A 24020-nucleotide genomic window follows, 5' to 3' on the forward strand; every position below is an offset into this window, starting at 1 on the left:
CAAGATATTAAAACAAATAATATTATGTCATTCTTTTTAATTTTGAGATGAATAAAAAATAATATAAACAAAATATAAATTATATTAAAGACAATATTATTTTTTTATCAAAATTTATATAATTTTTTTAAATAATTTTTTTTAGTTTTTAAATTTTCAATATATATTAAAAATAAAAAACAGTGCACATAATATTAAATTATAATAATTATATTCAGTTTTTTATAATTAAAATTTATTTTTAGCAAGAAATTATAATTAGAACAAAAAAAAATAAAAACTTAAAAAATATTTTTGTAAAATTATTAAAATGTGTTTTTACAAATATTTTTTAAATATACTTTTCTTTGAAAAAATTATAGTCACATTTAAAAAATTTACTTTTCAAGTTTAGTAAAAATTGTTCATATAATTTTTTATGAAAATTATATTTTTAAAAATATTTATTTTTTATAAAATATTAAAATTGTATAAACTCATAATACTCATAATTATCAACTTTACTTAAATTTCATTGTATTCCAGAAGCCATAAACTCCCAATTTATTACTTCTACACTATCAATAATGTCTACTCCCTCAATCCATTATAAAGAAATAGGATTTTGCATAATATAAATCTTTAATATTCAACGACTTTTTTTAAAAAATAATTATAAAATACGAATAAAAATATAATAGAAAAAATTATCTCTTTAAAATAATAATTTAAATTATGATATCAAAAAAATAAATTACCATATCTTATTAATCAATAAATATAAAAAATAAGAATAGATAAATTTATCGCTATCACTTACATTTTTAGCTGAATTTCTTAAATGTATACTAAGCACATTTTTGATAGTTTTAAATTCAAAGTTAAGAAATAGTCAATGTTTTAACATAATCGTGTGATCAAAAGTTAATGATTAATTATATTAATATTAATTAATTTAATATTATTTAAATTATTCTCTGTTTAAATATCTATTTAAATTTTCTTAATAAATAACTAATTCAGAATATGTTATTTGAATTCAAGATAATGCAAAAAATTAAATTTTATCATTAAATTAATTATAAAATATGAAAATCATTATTCTATGTAAATGTAATAAAATAATTATAATAAAATTTTCTATGTAAACAATAATAAATTTTTTACCGTTTTTTTTTTATCAATAATTTTAATATTATTTTATGTAGATATTAATATTATATCATATGGTATAATAAAACATTATTTCATGGTAGTATAACGTTTTATAATTTAAGTTTACTTTTACTTATAATATTTTGGTATTATAGCAAGATAATAACGTAATATGTTGTATAATATTATAATGGTGAGTTGTTGCGATAGTTTATTAATTACATATGGGATTTAACCCTTTAAAATGAAAAAATATGTAAAATATAAAAGTGAACACTTTTTATTATTTATTTGAATTTAATTATTATTATTATTATTATAATAGAAGAGTAAATTATTTTTAGTTTCACTAAAAAAAATGCATATAGTACAATACTCTTTTTTTTATTTTAAAATATATATTTCTATTTTCTAAAAATTAAAATGCTTTACAATTTAATTTATTTTAATTTATTTTATAAGCAATGTCTAACATTAGTTGGTATTTTTTATATTAAAATATATTTTTTAAGAAATTTTACATTTTTCCTGTAAATTTTTAAAAAAGTTTAATGAGCTAAATATATATATTTTTATGAAAAAGTAAAGGATTTCATTGTTATAATAGTTTTAAAAACTTATCTTGCATTAAATAATAAAAATACAACTAAAGTAGTTATCACTTTTAATGAAAACATACAGTTTACAGTACAAGATATCTAGATTCTTTCGGATCGTAATATGAACTAAATAAATCTAATTTTATTTTAAAAAAAATTATATAAATTTTACTTAAACAAATTTTGTATTATTTTTTTCACTTCTTTGACATTCTCTTTTTTCAACCACATTTTTTTTTCATGTACAACTTCTTTCTCTTGCCACACTTAACTCTCATTTTTCAAACTCTTTCTTATCTGATATCCAATTTTGCTTTTCCTCTCCCATTTTCTTCTTTTCCTCCGCACCCACACTCCAGCCCTTCTTCTCTTTCTTTTATTCCTAACTTCTCTCCTTTTTTTTTTATACCCTTCTCTCCTCAACTCCATATTTATATGCTCCTTCTTTGTTCTTAACCTCTTTTTTTTCTCTACATGCATAGAGGTGTCAATTTAATCATAGACCCATAAGCCCCTTCACACACCCTACTATATATTCCTATACATAGTGGTCTTATTTTGGTTCTAAGTCCTAGTATATAAATAAAATATGAGCTAAAGTTAAGATAAAATGTGACATGCATTTGCTCTCTTCATTCCACACCCATCTAACTTCTTATTTATTCTCTTTAACAAAAAAAACATGAGAATTTGCTTAATTTTTTTGTTATATTTTATTTTTATTTTTAAAAAATAAAACTAAACATCTAATTCTTGCATTAACAAAAGATAATTTAAATATGATCTTGAGAGCACATAAATAAAAATTAAATTTTATGTAAAAATTAAATTAATAAGTATATACTTTTAAATTGACAATATGCTTGATTTTTAAATTTTTTCGTTCTTTTCAATGCGTTAAAATTACAAGTTTATTTATATTTTGTATGTTACGGTAAAGAACAATTTTTTATTTTTTATTAAAAATATATTAAGCTCATTTATTGTTGTGAAAAGTTTATAATAAAAGTATACAATTTATTAAAAATAATATTTTAATAAAAAATGTTAAATAGGTGTTTAACGGTATTTTGACAAAAATACTTAAAATAAATTAAATTGTGATGCGTTTTATTTTTTTAGAGGGAAGATTTATATAATTTTCAAATAGAAAAGATAATAGTATAATATATACATCTTTTAAAGAGGAGAATATAATTTATTAATATATAATTAAATTTTAAAGAAAACAATAAAAATTTAGTTTTTTATTTTATAGATCAAGGAAGAGTCAAATTTCTTAGTTTTTATTTAAAAGATTAGAAAGTTTTTTATAATATCAATACAGTCATATTTATTAGGCTTTAGATGAAAGGAAGAGAAACTATTAAAAGAACCTCTTATTTTAGAAAAATTGAAGAACATGATCTTAAAAGGTCTGTAAAAATTACTCAAATACATTTAAAAACCTTAAAAAAAAATTATAAATATTTTCTTTTTCTCGTTTCCTCTGTGAAAATTCACTAAAAAAAAGAAAAAGCTCTGAACCGAGCCGAGTATACCTGGTAGAATGGTTTTGAACCGAACCGCACTGGTCTGAAACGAATCATCGGTATCACGCGTTATTTCTCGAAATGGAATACAAAATTCTAAACCCCACATTGTTCAAGTTTGAGGTCTAACTTAGCTCCCAAAATTCTTCAAACTGTCATGGCTTCTTCTTCTTCGCCCCAGGTTGGTTCCCTATATAATTTTTCTTTTTCTGATTATTTTCTTATTTTTATTTATTTATTTATTTATTTCGATTTTCTTTTTTTCCTTTGGCGTTTTGTTGATCATTATCGCTTCTTGGATCATTTCTTAGTCAAACCATTATTTCCATTATATCTGACTCTGACTGAGTATTCAAACTAAAACCCTGAATCGATGCTATGCTATTTCGTTGATTCCATTTCTTTCTTTTTGAGTGTTTCATATACTAATATTTGGGAAGAGAAGAAAAAAGATTATGTTTTCATATTTGATGTTATTATTATTATTTTTTTGGTGGAAATTATGTTACTTGATGTGGCTATATTGTTAAATTTTTGTGATAAACTTTAGCTACTGTATTGTTAAATTGAACAGAAAATCAAATGTTAAAATGCTTAATGAAAAAATCAGGTTGGTAGGAAGGAATCTGGGTACTAAGTCTCCAATACCCTTTTTAGTTTTGAGTTTTGAGTGAGAACTGAGAATGGATTTAGGTTTATCAAGAATGGAATGGCACAGGATCAATAGGAAATTGCACTTTTGGAGAAAAGAGCAACAAATTAATTAATTACCCTTCTGTGATACGAGATTCTGTTTAAAGTGGTTGTTAGGGAAGGTGCAGAATAGAGAACAGAAAGAAAATGGGATTGTACAGTGAGGCTTGATTTTCAGGCCTTTACTATTTTGTTGGTAGAGGGTGAAAAATGATTTTGGCTAACTTACATATTTTGGATGGAGAGGCCAGAATGAGTTCATATTGACGCTAAACCAAACCACATTTTTTGTTTGGCTAAACCGGTGGAAGATTATTAACTACAAAGCACAAACTCTGCATAGACACTAGACATGACACAAACACTATGACATAGCTAATGTCTAAAATATAGCATACAAGACCTTGTGTGTTTTAATTAGCTTATTTTCTGGGAAAAGAAAAGCCATTTTGTGGCAGCTTTGTGAGAGAGCTTTCAAGAAGAGGCTTATTATTTTCCTAGAAATAGCTGAAACAAAAATACAAGGGTTTGGTTGAAAATGAATGAAGTACATAGAATAAAAATTTGTATGTTGTGTACCTTTCATACCTAAAAGACAATGGCATGGCATGATACATGACAACTTCTGCTGGGTCAGCATCAGTAATCAACCATCCTAGCACAACTTTGTCATTGATTCTTACTTCTTAGAGGTTTGCTAAATCAGGATGGAGGCAAGTAGTCAGATAGAATTTAACCCTTTAATTTCAAATAATATGCTGTCTTATAAAAAATGAAGGGTACACTGTAGTTAGATGTAAACTTGACAAAAATATCAGAAACTGGGGATTTGAGCTTGCTTATGTGTAGTAGTTCCTTTAACAGTTAGGTTGGGGCTCCTTAATGTATTAATTTTGTTATTTTTATTATTGTTATTGTTGTTAGAAAGGAAATGTGAATTTTTAGCACAGGGAAAAGGAGTAATGTACAATTTTTTTCTTGTACTGTTAATGGAATTTTTAAACTTCTTTGGGAATCATATGATTTTGGATGTCCTTATTATTTAGCCCTTAACGATTTCTCAGTCTCAGTCATTTAGTAAATAGATGACTTCATGGCTGTTATTGCTTGCCTTTTTTTTCCCTACAGTTTGAAAATTTTATACCTACCTTGGTTGCTCATGTAAGTCACATATAGGAGGAATATGTAACTGAGGTTACTGAAAATTATGAGACGATGTGCTGGGGTTGTGGACTACGTGTTTTGATTCCATCATGTGCATCAGCTTTCAAATGTGGCTGGTGTGGGGCCATTACAGATCAAAACAAACAGAAACGTGACCAGAAGTGCTTCAAGTGGAGAATAGTGCGTGATCGATGCTTTGTTTCTGTTGTCCTCGTGTTTATGTTCTTTGTAATATGTAAGTCTCTGCTGTTGCTACTGTTTTCTGCTTTTATTTGTTGTCATCCTTTATGATCAGACTTGTTTTTATTTTCCTCTGGGGTCTAGGTCTTCCTTTTAATTTTTTCCTTCCTTTTCTGTTTTTTCCTCATCCTGATAACATATTTGATCAAATACCTCTCTAGTATTAGAAGTTTGACTGATACATTCAAATTGAGAGTTGATGGTGTACAATTCTTCCATCACTTTATAGTAGTTTAGGGGGACTTGTCTTACAAATATATGATGTGATAAGAAGGTTTTGAGCATGATATATGCCAATTGAAAAGTAAACTCAACCAAAATAATTCAGAAAGGTCTGAGCAATGAGCATACAAGAAAGACTGATAGAAATCTTGTATCTTTATTAGGAAACACAAGGAGGAACTCTCCAATTTACTGAAATCTAAACACACCCTCAACACTTCTTTGAGGAACTACACCTCCTAAGCCAAAGGCCCAAACTCTCTCACAATTGACAAGTTGATCTCTCTCTCTCTACCTCCCTCTTATTTATAGACGCAATATGCCTTTTTTCTTCTACAATCTTAACCTAGTGCCTAACTATTAACTAATTCATGCCAACTAACGAATATATTGTAACTAACAACTAATGGATCCCTAACTAACATCATTACTAACTACTAATGGGAGTTACCTAACAATACATCCCTTCTAAAGTTTCACCTTGTCCTCAAGGTGAAGGATTGAGTAAATACCTTGAGTAGCCGCCGAAATAAAGTCCTATTGACGTTCCAACTGATTGAAGCATGATAATGATTTTAATTTCACCTTGCAGCCAAAAGTGGCTTTCATTCCTCGTGTGTAATGCAAACATGTGAATGGATCCAATCTCTTTTAAATTTTAATACTTTGTTTTCTTTTGTATTTTTAGTCCTGAAACAGTGCATCATTGCCTCTTCAAGTGTACTAAGAACCTAAGGTTCTATTTAGAATTGCACTATAGCAAATTGTAGAAGCTAATGATCATCATAGTTCCTCACTACCTTTTGCTAGGTCTGTTGCTTAGGAAAAGAAATTGATTGAATTCCTAAAATTTTCTTTTTGTCATCAACTCATGTGTCACCCCACCACCTTTCTCTACTATCACTTCCAGAATATTATTGGTTCCCTACTCCTCAACTTCAGAAATATTCTCTGTTTGTGTCCTTGTATGCCCTTCTAGTTTTGTTTCTGAATCTTCCTCCTGTAATCTTGTCATTTTCACAATTTTCTGAGCAGATTTTGATTTGTGTAATCTAATTGATTTTTCCAAAGAACTATTCATTTTCAAGCCTCCCAAAAAAAATACTTAGAGCAAATGATTCTTCCACAGGACCCTAGCTAGTAACTCTTAAAATGCCTCGAAATAATTTTTTAGGGATCCTATCATATCTGCTTTACTCTTGATAATTATAATATGCTCATCAAATCTACAACCAATAAAAAAAGAATTTGGCGTCAACCTAAATTCTCCTTTCCTAATCTTTTCCCTCCATTGCCAGTGACAAATTGGCCTCTGTTTTCTGGAACCATGTTGATGGGACCCAAACCCCCAATGAAGGCCTCTTGGATGCGAGTCTGACGAAACCCACAATTTGGCGGGTTTATTCCTGTAAGAAGAAATCCAATAATCAGTAACAAGGGCTTATTAGGAAGTTAATTAGGATTTTGAATAAGATAAGCTTATTAGGAAGTTAGTTAGGATTTTGAATAAGATAAGCTGGGGATATTTTGTTAGAAGAGATAAGGATTAGATTAGTTAGCTATTCTTTATTTAAGCATTCAATTTTGGTTATTAGGGGGTTTTTTTGGTTTTCTTTGAATAAGAGAACGGAGAATTTCATTCTTTGGGAGGAGCTATCGCTCTGGGGATTCTTGTAATCCTAGTCCTGCAAGTAATTAATAAAAGTTCTGTTTTCTTCGTTAATCGTCTCTGGACCCTAACAATTGGTCTGACCTGCCAGGTCATTCTTCCATGCATACGAGATCAACGGAAAGAATGGAAGCACCAGATGCAAGAATTCAGAGCATGGAGACTGCCTTTGCGGATTATTGAGCGTTGATGAGGGAAGAGATGAAAGAGAGAGATGCAAAGCTTTTGGAGGACATGCAGAGATTATTTCAAAGCAGAAATGAGGAGGGGCCAAATATGAATTTGCATTCTCGTAGAACTGTGCCTAATAATGGGGATGATTACTGAGCCGCAATCAAGAAGGTTGAACTGCCTCCATTTGATGGGGTGGACCCCGTTGGTTGGATTTGTAAGGTCGGAACTTATTTCGATGCCCATGGTACTTTGGAGGAGATGAAAATCCGTCTCTCAAAATTGAGTATGGGTGGTAATACCATCCATTGGTTTAATCTGTGGAGAGATGAGGTAGGCGATGCCACATGGGAGCACCTGAAGAGGTCTATGGTAACAAGTTTTGGGATCGTGAGGCTCGACAATCCGAATTGGTTGCGGTTAAACAAATAGGTTTTGTCGAGGAGTGCATAGAAACTTCTGAAATCCTTGCGTCACAAGTGCCGCCGCCATTGCTGGACGTTCACTTTTTGGGCTTTTCTATGAATGGTCTCCGGCCAGAAATCAGGAGGAAGGTGCGAGCTGCTGTCCCTAACCTCCTGAACAGCTATGGTATGCGTTGCTTGTTGGGGGGTGTTCTGACATAAGGCACCTATACCTGGATGAGCTGATGGATTAGAAAAATAAAGGACTTTGCTTTTGCTGTGGAGAAAAATTCAGTCCTCGTCATCAATGCCCTAAGAGATCATTGAAGGTAATGCTCCTGGATGAAGGAGAAGAACAAGGAAAGGATGGTGTGGTCGCGGCTATTGTAGTGGAAGAAGACAAAGGTGATGTTCCGATAGAGTGCAATACTATTAGGCTGTTGGGCCTTTGCCAAGTCAGACTGCAACATGTGGGCACTTTCAAGTTGGAAGGGAATTTGGGCCACATCCCAGTCTTGGTCCTTGTTGACAGTGGGGTTAGTGAAAATTTCATAAGTCTGACAGTAGTTACTTGGACTCGGCGTGGATCCGGGTCCCAGCATTTGGGTCAAATTAGGGGATGGGAGGAATCGACTTAATCCTCGGGGTGGCGTGGTTGAGAACGTTGGGAACGGTTACTATAGACTGGAGCCACATGTCTATGTCTTTCCAATGGCAAGGGAGAATCGTGGAACTTTGAGGAGTTTGTGCACGAGAGAGAAAGGCATCATGGCAATGACCATTGCTACACAACTTGGTTGAGGAACGATTATTGGGACTCGAGGGTTTGGTGTGGCAGTATGGGGCGTCTACAAAGGAGCCGGAGTACCCTTCTCTTTTGTCATCTCAAATAAGGGAGATTACATGGGTGCTTGACCAACACGCAGATATTTTTCGAGAGCAAACAGGGCTTTCACTGATTTGAGGCGTGGAGCATGCTATCATTCTCAAGGACGGAGCTGGGCCTATTAGTGTGAGATTGAACCGATATCCCCACCACCAGAAGGATGAATTGAGCATCAACTGAAGGACTTAATAGTGCAAGTAGTTAATCGGCCAAGCTCTAGTCTTTTTTCGAGTCTTGTCATACTTATGAAGAAGGATAACAGTTGGCATATGTGTGTTGAAGACGTTCACAAGATGGCATTATGCACTTATGAAGGCCATTATGAGTATCTTGTGTTGTCCTTTGGGTTGATGAACGCTCATGCTACTTTCTAGTCAACAATGAACCTGATCTTTAGGCCATTACTATGAAAATTCATGTTATTATTCTTTGACGATGTATTGGTGTAGAACAAGGACTGGAACTCACACTTGAAGCATCTGACCTTGGTCCTTCAGACTTGTAGGCTAATTAGTTTGTCGTAAATAGGAAGAAATGTTGCTTTGGAAGGGCACAGGTTAAGTACTTGGGCCACGTCGTGTCGGCTGCAGGGGTGCACGTTGATCTTAGCAATGTTTGGAGTGTCCTAGATTGGCCTATCCATAAGAAAACTATCAAGCATAATCCATAATGTAACAAGTTAACAACACAAAATAGCCAAATCACTATGTTTTTGGTAAGTTACATAGCACAAACACCAAAATTAAATAGGAACTACTAACTAGTAATATTCGAAGATGTCTAATTAAACAATTGTGCTACATTAAAATCATAAAGATCTACCATATGGTATTCATCTTCATCTCCATCAACTTCATTATCCAAATTTAGCATATCAACATCATTCTTAACAACATTGTTTCCATCTTGGTTTTGGGCTAAGTTCTCATTTCCATCCAAGTCGAAATTGTGTGCATCCAAATCCAACCCTTCAATATATAACCCTTCAATATCTCCAACATCATTTTCTGCAATCCACTTATCATCAGATGAAACATCATCAAGGTCTAACTCACGAGCTCTCCTAAGTTGCTTCTTTTTTACTAATTTTGAATTAGCCATGACAAAGACATCATTCATTGTCTTTTGCTTCAAGCGATTTCTCCTCTTGGTATGGACCTAAACACATTCAAATATGTATAAGCAATCTGTAGGCTTGTAGAATGTAGATAATTGAAAGCAACTTTACTAAAAATCTTACCATCTCAAATGCACTCCAATTATGTTCACATCTAGAGGAACTACATCTTAAACTTAATACACAAATGACAAACTTTTGAATCTTTGGATGTTCGTCTTCATACGACTCCCACCAATCAGTTGGGGTCTTTTTCTGAAGTGTTGCTCTAGCTAAGGAGCTGCCGAAAAACATTTTCTGTTTCTTAAAATCATCAATTTTGTCCTGTTCCTCAATATCGGGCACCATCATTGCCATACAATTATATAGGCCTCGTTTAACTTAAAGATCAACTTTAAATTTAGAACTATAATGTAATTGAGGGTTGAGAAAATAATCAGCAACGTGTAAAGGCCTATGAAGTTGTTTGTTTCATCTATTATCAATAATATTCCACAGAGGCATGTAACTAAAAAAAAATAAAATGGGTTAATTTTCTAAAATAAATAAAAGACTACTAAATTTTAATTTTAACTAAATTTGATAGATAATCAATTACCTTTTCTTAGCACTATTGAAAGCTATATGGATAGCCTGTTTAGCTTGGTCCATTGCCTCATAAACAAAGTCCATGGTTGGCTTCTCATCTGAATCAACCAATCGAAGGACTTTAATTAAAGGATATGCACCTTTTAAACAGATCAGAACATTCTTCCAAAACTCATTGTCCAAAACAACTTCTTCTACCAATTTTCCCTTTCTTGTCCTAGAAAACTTATTGGACTTCCATTCGTTACACGAGAACATTCTTAAAAGAGCTCCTTTATTTTCATGAAGGCATACCAAAGTTAAATATGAAGTGGCAAATTGAGTGATACCTGGTCTCACCATATCTTTTTCTTTTGTGAAGTGTTGTAATAATGAAATAAGAGAAGTACTTGAATAAATATAAGTTGTGATTTTTCTGCCCTTTGGAATTATTTCCTCATGGAGGAGTATTTTTTTCTCAAAATCTTCAAGCATTAAATCAGTGCTGTGTGCCGCACAAGGAGTCTAGTATAAATTCTTCTTTTTCTCCATCAACATCTCTCCAGCAGCTTTATAATTTGCTGCATTATCAGTTACAATTTGTCCTATGTTTTTCTCACTAACCTCTTTCACAACTTTATCAAGCATCATAAATATTTTATCAGTTGTTTTGGTGATGTGGGAAACATCAATTGACTTAAAAAAACTGTACTTTTCAAGTTGTTCACTAAGAAATTCAGAATGGTTCTTCACCTTTTGTCAGTTTACCCATTTGCCATTATTGTGCAGCCAACACTCTTCCAAACAGCCTTATCTTCTTCAATAAGTTCCATTGTCATCTTCACTTCTTGCTTTAAATACTTCACTCTAATCTCATGATGAGGGTGGCTTAAATCCTGGACCGTGTTGTGCAATTAATTCACACATGGCAGGAAATTCTTCACTTGCCACATTGAAAGCTATGGCATTGTTGTAAAAAAATCTTGCAATTGCTTGACATGCATCCTCTCTTATACCCTTCTTGAATATGCTGTTTATTGTGGCCTGTGAACCTACACCCTTTTTCTTGCAAAACTGTCTAATCCCAACACTCTAAACTTCAGCACTTTCAATGGCTTTTCTCTTTTGACCAATTTCCAAAGAGTCATTTCTGTTAGCTGTTTTTTTCATCAAAGAAGTAATAATCTCCATCATCTCCTTATTCACGTCATCAGGAATAGATTTGCAAGCTTCAACATTTTGATTTGTTTTAGCCAAGTGGTGTTTTAGGCGATAAATCCCTCTATTTAGTACCTTTTGACAGAATTTGCATTGAACCTTCACAGTTCCTTGAACTGAAAACCCATATTTCCATCCCACATCACCCTTGTTTCCACATGCATTTTGGGGAACCAACCTTTGAGGCATGCTTGAAGAACCCATAGCAGTGGAGCTGTCGGTGTAGTTGGGAGTGACCCAGAAACGCCACCCCCTGAACTTTGACCATTAGCCATGTTTGAAGCCATCCTTGAACAAGATGAAAAAAACAGAGGAAAAAAAAAAAAAACTAACAAGTTGTTACCTGGTCTGGTCGGTTTAGGGTTTTACGAAGAAACCAGAGGAAGATGAGAAAAAAATAGCTAATGAAAAGGTTGGGGTGGAGAAATCGCGAAGAAGAGAAAACGACTTTTGCTAATGAAGTTGTTCTTAACAGATCTAGGGCTTGATGAAGAAGAGAAGAATGCGGGACTTCCTTCGTGCCTAATTAAAAAGTTGGATCAGGCTTAGGTTATAAAGTATTTGGGCCGAAATCCAGATTCGACCCACGTTTTTCTGAAATCAGCAGCAAATCGGGATTTTACTGATTTCACGATCAGGATTGCGATTTCACCTTGCTCCAATTCTTGTTGCACTTTGAATTGTTTGGCTGGGATAAACCGTAAAATCTTACGATTTTACGATTCACATCCTGATTTTAACTACCATGGGTACTCCCATTAACAGCCATTTTAATGGAGATGCTTCACGCCCTTGCTACGACTATCCCCATCATTTCTCGCCACACCTGACTGCGCTGTTGTTGTCGTACTGGAATAAGGGCCTTAAACCCCGGGTCAATTGAGGTTTCCCTACTTGCACAAAATCTTGTTGAACAGCGATGGCAAAACTTCTTCTTGGAATCCTGTAGCCAATGTTCCCCCAGCATAACTCCTGTTCCACTTAAAGGATGGCTCACTACCTTTAGCAATCTCGGCCTCAATCGCCCTCGCCAAACACATTGCATGTCGTCTAGTTGGTGGGTCTAGAGTACGTACCCTTTATCTGATTTCTTCTTTCAACCCTCCAACAAAATACCCAAGATATTGAGTCTCAGGCAGCCTTGGAACTTGAGAGGCTAGAGCTTCAAACGCTTCAATGAAATCTTCCACAGAACCTTCTTGCTTCAGCAACTTCAACTCCTCAAAAGGATTATCCAAACAATCAAGGCCTATTTCAGATTATACCAGGTAGGATCCTCCTCCTCATGCCACAAATTGAACTAATGAATCGTGGTTCCCTCCATACAAATCTTGGCCAACTTCACTTTCACATCCTCACTTGTCCCATGCACTTCAAAATTCATCTCCCCTTTACAAATCCATCCCACAGGGTCAACACCATTGAAGGTGGGAAGCTCCACTTTCTTGGCGGAAGAACGAAACTCAACGTCAATGTTTCCTCCCCCTGTATTCTTGCCGTTATCATTTACAATTTTTTCTCCTCATAACTCCATATACGACTGGTCTTCTGTTGCCTTAGCAGTGCTCATCTTCTGTATTTCCTTCAACAATTCTTGTTGTATTACATTCATCTCCCTTCTTAAATCAGACAGCACTTTTTGCGATACTTCGATGTTCTGAACCCTAGATTCAAGAACCTCCACTCTCTCACTCATCCTTGGTGACATGGTAAAAATTCGGATGCAGCAGGTCAGACCAATTTGTTAGGGTCTGAGAAGTAAAATCAAGGAAAGACTCAAGAATATTGTCAATTCTTATTGATCTCTTTAGAAAAATATCAGGATTACAAGAACCCCCCGGAGCTGTCAGCTCCTGTCCAGAGAATAATTCCCCCTAACAGTATTTTCCAAAAACCAAAAAGCCCCTTTAATCAAGATTCTAACTTTATTTATAGGATCTATTAACCATATTAACAACTAACTAGCAGTTGACTCTTTCCTTCCTTTCTTCCTAGCATAAAACTTCCACTCTTTGGGTCTCTTATTAGTAACAATCATATGTTCTTCTTCCATGGTCCTAACACTTACAAGCTGCATCTGCCTATCTCCTCTAAGATCCATTCTACTTTTCATATTTCTCAGTTGAAAAAGGCTTTTGGACACTATTATACTCCTACTGAACTCCCTGCTGATTTAGTCTCTGAAGACATGGCTGAACCTGAATTTGTGTTATTTATTTAGTTGCATTGTTTCAGCTGAGGGTAAGATAGTTAAGCAGTTTTTGGTTCAGTGGAAGGGTCTTCCTGTTAATGAAGCCACTTGGGAGGGGATGAATTTGTTCGGCAGAATCAGTTTCCACATTTGAGCCTTGAGGACAAGGCTGTTTCTTCAACTGGAGGTACTGTTAGAACTTTGGCATAGGAATATGTGTTTGATGTCAATACGAGACTTAGTGTGTGGAAGGTTTATTTTTGGAGGAAGAGTAAAAAAGAGTCAGCTGCGGAAGTAAGGATAAGGCTTAGTTAATGTTAGTTTGTTAGTATTGATAATGCAATTAGTTTGTTAAGATAGATTCTATAAATAGTGTTAGTTTCTTTATTGAGGAATTATTTTTTTTGTTGGTTGTTTTGGGGAGAATTTCATTCTCTGTTTAGGAGCTGTTAGCTCAAGGAGATTCTTTTGTAATCCTAATTCTCTCTAGTGATTAATAAATTCATTATTTTTCTTCAATCCCTACCTTGATTTTATCTTTGAACCCTAACATGTGCTTATAAGTGAAATACAAAAATTATCTCTAAATGAATGCCTTTTGCGAATAATATAGTCCTGATTAAAGAATCAAGGGAATTGGTTAACGCTAACTTGAATGTTAGAGACAAACTTTAAAGTCTTTGGGTTTTCATTTGAGTTAAGTAAAACAAAGTATATGTGTTGCAATTTTAACAAAAATCAAGATAATGATTATGCAATAAAAGTCAAAATTGGAGACGACATAATACTAGGTTTTCAAGTTTAAGTATTTGAGTTTGATTTTACAGAATGATAGAAAAATTAATGAAGATATTACTCAAAATGCAAAATAAGTTGTTAAAGTGGAAAATAGTGTCAGTAGTTATTTATACTTGTAAAGTACTGATTAAGTTCAAAGAAAAGTTTTATCATATTGCTATATGATTAACTATCCTATATGATAGTGAACGTTGGGCTTTAAAGGGACAATATGAGAAAAGAGTGAGAGTTTCAGAAATAAGAATGATTAGATGAATAAGTAGTCACACAAGAAATGACATGATTAGTAATGTGTACAAGAGAATATAGGAGTAACATTTATTATGGAACAAATGAAAGAAAATCTACTAAGGTTGTTTAAATATGTGCAAAGAAGGCCATTGGAGACACCGGTGAGGAAAAAGGAGCAGTGGGAGACAAAAGAACTTTTGAAAAATTTATTGACAGGAATCTTATAATAAATAATATTTCAAACAATTTGGTTGAATCAATGACATCGTGTATCCATGTAAGCCAACATCAACTAGTGGGATGAGACTTAGTTGTTGTTATTGTTGTTATAGTTTCAGTTGTAATTGGTGTTCATCAGGTTCTTGTAGTGCTGAAGAATTCATTTTATTCTGTTTGTGAGTCAAACCTTAAAAGATCATCCTACTATCAGTGGTTCTTCATTAATGTATTATTGTGATGTTTGTTATTGTCATTATTCTTATCATTCATCACCTCTTCCAAAAATGGACTGCATTATTGTATTATTTTCTTATACATTTATTTATTTATTTGTGCAGTTGGTGGAGTGTGGGCAGTTTATCCTGTTGTCTTTTCTGTCAGTATTCTTTGTGGAATTTTTCACTCAATCATTACCGCAGTCTTGTCCATAGTCACCATTTTCTTTTTCAGCTTAGCAGCTTTTAGATGTGCTGGCACACCACCTAATATATTATGGGGAAGCTACCCCACTGTAGGGAAAGGTGACCTAGAAAATTATACTTTCTGTCACTATTGCTCAAAGCCAAAGTCACCTCTGGCTCATCATTGTCGGTCTTGTAGAAAATGTATTCTGGACATGGATCATCACTGCCCATTTGTAAGTTTCCACTTTTAATCTTCTAATTATGGAAATATCATTTTTCTTTGTTGCAATTTTCACATGGATTCTTGATCGATATAGTAATTGATACATACCATCTTTAACTGTACATATCATCTTTTAATTAAGTTCATCTGTTTTTCGGCTGTATAATTTAGTATGGATGTCTGTTTTGTTGGTGCCTTGTAATCTCATGATTAAAGTTTTTTCCATTTTTTGCATACCTTATTCTTTGAAAAATAAAAGTATATCTTAAAGAAATTTATATTTATATATTTGATTTTCAGAGATTAATGTTCTATAGAAACACATGAAACTAAACAATTAGCTGCTAATGCTAGAGTAGTTCAGGATTTCTCCTAGTGTAACTTATGCAGGCTCTTACTGTGTCATTCTTATGGAGTGATGGTGATTAAAAGGCTTAAAGATTCAATTATAATTTATAATATTTGAACAAATGGTAGAAAAGGTTTTCAGTCCTATTTAGGAGCCCTTTTTTTCGATCAAAGCCTCTGTCAATATTCTCATTTTTTAGTTGTCATAGTCTCTTATTTTATCCAAAAAACAGAAAAAATGTTTTTCTTTAATGAAAATTTCTGTTTAACTGGCTATATTAGTGTATTCTGCATGCATATGTAGTCTTTGTTGCCTGTGTTATGTGGTTCCAGTTCTGTTATGCACTTGTTCAATTGTCTGGTCTGTTACCAGCTGAGGTGGTTATCTGTTAGAGTTAAGTTAGTTTGTTGCAGACTGTTGGAATTAGTTATAACTCTTTTGGATCTAAGTTAACAGAATCTGTGCATAAATTCTAGAACATCCCGAAAAAGTCTATAATAATTTTTGGTAGAAGAGTTCTGTTTCACTTTACCCTCTTTTTCTCTTTCTTGGGAGTTCATTTTCTATCACAGTATCAAGAGCCACTTTTACGTTATTCTTTGGAAGTTTTCATCTATTTAAGTGGTTATTCCCTTATTCCATTATAAAAATGTTTTTCAGTAACAATATTAAGTGGTGATTCTATTGTCATGGAATGTGTTGATGGATTGGGTTGTCCAGTATATATTTAGCATTCATTACTGTTCAAAAATATACTTAGTCATGTCCATTGTCATTCTTCTCCCTTTTCATTAGTTCACACTAATGTGTGGGGTCCAAGTCGTATAATATCTACTTTAGGATCAAAATATTTTATTACCTTTATTAATAATTATTCTATATATACTTGGTTATTTTTAATGAAAGATTGTTTTGAATTATTTTCTATTTTAAAACTTTCTTTTTTGAAGTTAAAAGTCAATTTGGTCTTGCAATTCATACTTTACAAGGTGATAATGCTTGTGAGTATTTGTCTAATCAATTTCAAAATTTTATGACTTCTAATGGTATCTATCATCAAACCTCTTGTACTTATACTCCATTGTTGAATGAAAAAATAGACATCTTATTAAAATTGCTTGTACTTTATTGTGTCATTGTCAGGTTCTTCATCGTTTTTGAAGTGATATTATAGAATGTTATGTCACTTTCTTTGAATTAGTTCCTTTCTTTACACCTAGTCCTCCTGTTTCAATCTTTGAGTATACTTGTTCCCCTCCTCTAGCCTCTGTTCCTTTCCACTATCTTCCACCCGAATCATCTTATGCTTTTGTAGAACCACCTTCTTTGTGTCCTTTTCAGGTGTATCACCATCGCCAACCCCTCTCTGTACCACTAGTGTCTGATGAGCCTACCTCTAACTCACTTCCTATGCCACTCACCCTCTCTCCTCCAGGCTTGCTTCCTGAGACTAAACTTGCAAAAGCTATATGTACTACTCGTAATCCCTTTCCTCGTTATGTTTCTTTGACTTGCCACCGTTTGTCCTTCTCCCATTATACCTGTTTGTCTTCCTTGTCTTTTGTTTCTATTCTTAGTCTACAAGTGATGCTCTCTCTCATCCTGATTAGAAACAAGCAATGATTGATGAAATGTGTATTCTTAGAATAATGGTATTTGAGAACTTGTTCCTCTTCTTCTAGGAAAGTCTCTTGTTGGTTGCAGGTGGATCTATATAGTCAAGGTTGGTCCTGATGATGAGATTGATCGTTGTAAGGCTCATTTGGTGGCCAAAGGTTATATACAATATTTGGTTTGGACTACAGTGACATTATCTCTCCTGTAGCCAAAATGACATTTGTCCTACTACTCATATCTATGGATGCTGTCACTGGCTTCCTTTTCAGCTTGATATAAAAAATGTTTTCCTTCACAGTGTTCTTGAAGAATTCTATATGAAGCAACCTCCTAGATTTGTTGCTCAGGGAGAGTCTTCAGGACTTGTTTATTGTCTCTGGAAATCCCTTTATGGTCTCAAACAATCTCCAAAGGCATGGTTTGACGGTTTCAGCATGGTGGTTCAAGCATGACTCAAAGTGAAATAGATCACTGTTTTTTATCTTCATTTAACCTTAGATTGTATTTATTAAATGCATATGTAAATGACATTGTTATTACAGGAAGTGATCACTATGACATTAAACAGGTAAAATAGCCCTTTGTCAATACTTTCAAACAAAATATCTTAGCAGACTTTGATACTTCTTTGGGGATTGAGGTGACATAATCCAAGAGTAGTGTTATGATTTTTCAAAGGAAGTATGCAATGGATATCTTAGAAGAAACAGGCTATGGCATTAAACAGGTAAAGTAGCACCTTCGTCAGTACTTTCAAACAAAAGATCTTGGTAGACTTTAATATTTTTTGGGGATTGAGGTGGCATAATCCAAGAGTAGTGTTGTGATTTTTCAAAGGAAGTATGCAATAGATATCTTAGAGGAAATAGGATTGATGGAGTCAACCTATTGATACTCTTAGGGATCCTAATGTCAAACTTTTCCCAAGTTAGGGTGAGCCACTTTCAAATCTAGAAAGGTATAAATGACTTGTTGGAAATTAAACTGTCTGATAGTTACTCACCCAAATATCTCTTTTGTAGTCAATGTAGTGAATCAATTTCTTAAATCTCCTTATGACAGACATGGGGATGCAACAATCCGCACATTCTCAAATATATAAAAGGAGCTTCAGGAAAAGGTCTCTTATATAAAGACAAAGGATATACACTAGTTGTGGGGTATTCAGATGCAAATTGGGCTAGATCACCTAGTGACAGGAGGCCTACATCTGACTATTGCATTCTTATTGGTGAAAATCTAGTTTCTTAAAAAAGCAAGAAGCAAAGTGTAGTTGCAAGGTCTAGTGTAGAAGAAGAGTATCGAGTCATGATGTTAGTCACTTGTGAACTTACCTAGCTTAAACAACTACTCAGAATTGAAATTTGGGAATGTTAAGAAACTTAAGCCTAACTTACTCTCAAAAGCTAGCTAATAGGAGGAGGATTGTCCTATCCTTTATAAGGAGTATTCTGGCTTTATTCTTAACTAATGTAGGACATCTTAACAAGGGAAGTTAGACAAATGACACTTATTTGAAATAATTTGGCAGCTTTACATATTGCATCATATCCATTTTTCATAAGAGGACTAAACAGAGATAGACAGTCGCATCATTAGAGAGAAGACTTTATACTGAGATATCACTACTAGCTTTATAAATTCTCATGATCAACTGACATATGTCTATATCAAGTCTTTAAGAGGTCCTTAAATTAGTTATATATGCAACAAGTTTGGTGCATATGATTTATATTGAAATTATGCAATTATAGTAATACTGTAAATACAATTATGGTAACTTTGTATCTGTATATTCTATATTAATGATCTCTTTTATAAATATATATTCCGCTGTGTAGTCAAAACACATGGATTCATCCTATGTTTCTTGTTTTTTCTCAACAGCTCAAAATAGGATGAAACAGTAGGCTAACAAAAGGAGGAAAGAGCTTGAACTTAAAGTGGATGATTGGGTGTACCATAAGGTTTAACCATGTAGGCTGAGATCACTTGCAAAGAAGAGAAATGAGAAGTTATCACCCAGATTTGATGGACCTTACAAAGTGATGGAGAGAATTGGACTAGTTGCTTGTAAACTACAATTACCAGAACACAGTAGAGTTACTTAAGAAGGCTGTTACAATAGGTGTCCATCCTCAGCCACTTCCAGCAGCACTTTTGGAAGATTGGGAACTGCAGCTACAACCTTAAGAGTTGTTGAGGTAGAGATATAGTGATGCTGTATAGTGATGTCCAGCAGAAGTAGTTAAATGGATGAGTCTACTAGATTTTGAGAATTCATGGGAGCTATAGTCTACACTACAAACTGCTTTTCCAAATTTTCAATAATGTAAATAGATCCATAGTAAAAAGGGTCTATACTTGGCAGATTAGGCAAAATGGACCTGTTAATAATGGGCTCAAATTAGTCAGAGTGGGGGGGCTATTAAATGCATTGGATCCAATATGTAGAAGGGAGGAGAGAATTCGTGGATGTAGGAGAGAACCAGTGCCTCTCAAACTGCACTGGACTACGAAGATCATTTGTCTGTGTTCTAGTTCTGCAAGAAAGAGTCATTCTGGGCAGAACTTCAAATCTTTCTTGGATAATAATCATCTTTTACCTCAATTATTGGTACTAGTCTATCAGTGTGTGAATGTGAAGCTTCAATCATTGTATTACATTGGGATACTTTTGAAGAAGTTTTGGTCTATATGTTTTTTCAGTTCTGTAAAGGAAATATTAATCGTATAATGTATAATTTTCATATTCCGATATGGTCTGTAGCATCAAATGCACTAACTTTTTGTAAAATGCTCATTTTCTTAGATTAGTTAAGTGTAATTTAAAATGGTCATTGCTCAACTTGTTGATAAAGTCAACGTTGGATAATTGATTCTGTTTAAATAATTAGTTTTGTTTTTGTGAGGGCAAGTGCTGGTGCAGTGGTAAGATTGTGGGTTTAAATCTTGAAAACAACCTCTCCGCTTCCTGGGATAAGGCTGCATACATCTACCCTCCCCAAATCCTTCCATGCAGGAGCCTTGTGTGGGTTGCCCTATTCTGATCATTTTTTTTGTTTGGTAAAACTAATGCAAATTCAACGTATTTATTTCTCAAATAAAACCATACTACTTAAATTAGCTGTCACAGCAGTTTTTAACCAATGCTGTTTGGATATGTGGAAATAAAGAAAAAAAAATTTTGGTTGGAGTGTTACTAGAACAGAATGTGATTTAATTGGAAGTTACTGCATTTTATAGGGGTTTTACATGAGACCTATTTTGTCCTTTCCTCTCATATTCCACCGAATGATGTTCAATAAATTGGTTAAGAAGCATGCAAACTGGTAGAAACACTGAAATGGACAAAAGTTAAATTGTTTTTGTTAATTAAAGTGTTTTGTGGCACTGTGGTGTCTGATTTAACACGAGCGTTTGGTTTGTGTTGAGCATGATCGCGACTCATTACCTATCAACTGTGTTAAAATGGATCCTTTTGTTGGCGATTATAGTGATACTATTGCATTTCAAACTTCCTTTGCCTAAATGCTAGTTTGGTCATATTTTCTGTTATTCTTTGGCAGATTGGGAACTGTGTTGGTGCAGCTAATCACCGCAGCTTCATTGCCTTCCTTATTTCTGCAGTGCTGAGCACAATCTATGTCTCTATCATGTCTGCATATGCAGGCTTGCATACATGGCCACCATTGAAATACTCTGTTAGACGTCTAAATGGGGTTACTAGCGGTGATCTGGTGTGGAGAGTTATGAATGAAATTATTGTTGCCTTACTGAGATCTGCCCTACTTCTTTCCTCTAGGGGACTCATTCTTGTTTATCTCTTCATTGCAAATGTTTCATTGCAGATAGGATTGATTGTTCTTTTATGGCAGCAGCTTTCCTATATATACAAGGGGAAAACTTATTTGAGTCACTTGAGTTCACAAGCAGACAATGAAGAAGAAAAGAAAGATTGCCAAAATCTTGTTAGATTTTTTGGTCTTCAATATTCTGTAACAAGATTTTTGCCAAACTTCGGTGTTACTCGGAAAAGACATGTAAAGTGAAAGTCAGGTTTTGTAGTCAACAACTTCTTTGACTCTTTTTGACAATTTGTAACAATGGACAACCAGAATATTTTTTCCAAAAAGATCATTTCAATGTGTATATATTTGCCAAGAGGGGTCAGGAATGCCAATCTCATTTGTGTTGGCTGATGAATGAGAGCATGTTTGGAAACTGGTTTGCATCCTTTCAAACAGAAGTTCACTCATTCCATTACACTAAATGAGGAAGCAAAAAATTGGAACATTGGCATGGGCGTTTGTGTCGGTTTCAACTGATATTCTAACATGCAATTGGCTGCCTATATTTAGTATGGAATTTAGGGACATGTTCATCATTGTGGATTCTGACCGAAATAAAATGGATTGCGTTCTAAAGGTTGAGCGTGGCTTGGTATATATGTAGCTATTGTGAATAGAAGAGAATTTTAGACTGTTAATGAGTGTGAATTCTTAGCTTCTTGTGTAGTTCGTGCTTTGAAGTTTTAATAAATCAAAGTAATTATTTTAGTCCTCTGAGTTTTTAAGTCTGAAGGTCTCTTAAGAAAAGCGTTGTGCGGGCAATTTAAGACCCGGTAGCATAATTATTCTAGCAAGTTCTCTATTTTTAGTTTTGTGCAGCGGAATGATAATATTGTGTGCGTGGGGTATAAGGCCTATCAAGTGAGAATGTGAAAAATGAGACAAGTTAATTTAACTAATAATGTAATATTGAATGTTTAATATTTGTTCATTTTACCTTTCATAAGCTTACATGATATGTCCTTTGTATAAGTAACTCGTGAATGGTTTGAGTCCATGAATGCAATGTTATATTTGTTTTGAGCAACTTTGGCTGTGATATGTCAATGTAAAAGAGTAATGCTATTTAGACACTCATTTTAGGTGTTTGTATGCGATACCTATGAAAAAAGAAATTAAATATTAGGTTGTACTAAATTTATTCTACACACGCGCACATGTTACCGAATTTCATAAAAAAAAAATTTCAACTTTTTTGTCCAGTCATGTGTCCTATTCATCTTCTTTTTCTTCAAAGAAAAAAAACTTCTTTTGCTAACCGTCCAGTGGCCTTTGATTTGTCTTCTTCTTCTTGAAAGGAAAAAAACTTTTTTTGCTAATTGCCTAGTAGCTTTTTCTTCTTCATCTTCTTCTTCTTGAACAAATCTAAAAAAATAAAATAAAAAATATTTGAATGATTCTCACTCTTGTTCATGTTCTTGAATGTCCTTTTCTTAAATGACTTTCGCCTTTTTTCTTGTATGTCCTCTTCTTCACCCTTGTTCTTGTTCTTCTTCGACAAAAAATAATCGTTTCTCACTTCTGCCCACTATTCATTCTTTTATGACTCTCTTTCACTTATTGTTTGTTGCCTACTCCTTCGTATATGCGTATTGGCTCTCATTCTAGCATCACAACTAGTAATTTTTTGTCCAAAATACTGGTAATTTAGTGTATAAGCTGGTAAACCATTAGGTTTGTAAATTTGTCTCCTACTCCCATCATTGGACTAGCTAACATATTGAATTGAGAATAATACAATAGTGTATACTGTAACCCTAACTAATATACTACAATTAAAATAATAACAATTTTCCTTTAAGTGAACTGTATATAGATGGTAATTGACCATAAAAAGTTAGTAATTCAATATTCAAAGTGATGGTAATTGATTATAGAAGCTAGTAATATTGCAGTGTGTACACATAATTTTTTTCACTTCTCTAATGTGTGTTACTGAACTTATTTAATTAATGGCTACCATAAGGTTATTTATTTATTTGTCATTAATAGTAGTCTATAAATACGTTACTAATATGACCATATAAAGCTAGTAATTCAATGTTTAATATGATGGTATTTGTAATATGAAATTGTTAATTTTGCAGGGTGAACACATTTTTTATTGGAATGTCAACTTTTTGTTACTGAACTTACTTAATGCCTAACATAAGGTTATTTAATTTTTTGTCACTAATATTAACTCATAAGTACGAAACTGTTACTAATATAATAACAATTTTACTTTAACTGAATTGTATGAAGATAGTAATTCACCAAATAAACCTAGTAATTCAATGTCCAATGTGATCATAATTGTAATATAAAACTCGTAATGTTGCAGGTTGTTTACAATTTTTTTCCACTTCTCTAATATGTGTTACTGAACTTACTTAATTAATGACTAACATAAGGTTATTTATTTTTTATAACCAATATTAACCCATAACTATGAAACTGCTACTAATATGAAGGTGGTAAATCACCATATAAAGCTGGTAATTCAATGTTCAATGTGATGGTGATGTTGTAGGTTGTACAT

General features: G+C 33.3%; 1 protein-coding gene across 2 annotated transcripts; it reads left to right on the top strand.

The window, feature by feature from the left end:
• The first annotated feature begins 3314 nt into the window (after positions 1-3314).
• LOC113869303 (protein S-acyltransferase 11) lies at positions 3315-22115 on the top strand. 2 transcript variants are annotated; one of them, XM_027505565.1, is made up of 5 exons: positions 3315-3446; positions 5135-5357; positions 15394-15692; positions 21218-21370; positions 21500-22115. In XM_027505565.1, exons 1-5 carry the CDS (start codon positions 3423-3425, stop codon positions 21698-21700), a joined length of 900 nt encoding a protein of 299 aa, XP_027361366.1. In that variant the 5' UTR covers positions 3315-3422; the 3' UTR covers positions 21701-22115. The 2 variants fall into 2 exon arrangements, with proteins under 2 accessions (XP_027361366.1, XP_027361365.1); XM_027505564.1 differs by having other exon boundaries at positions 21218-22115.
• Positions 22116-24020: the final 1905 nt, after the last annotated feature.

The sequence above is a fragment of the Abrus precatorius genome, unplaced genomic scaffold, assembly GCF_003935025.1.
Source record: "Abrus precatorius isolate BTA unplaced genomic scaffold, Abrus_2018 Scaffold6, whole genome shotgun sequence".
Classification (NCBI taxonomy): domain Eukaryota; kingdom Viridiplantae; phylum Streptophyta; class Magnoliopsida; order Fabales; family Fabaceae; genus Abrus; species Abrus precatorius.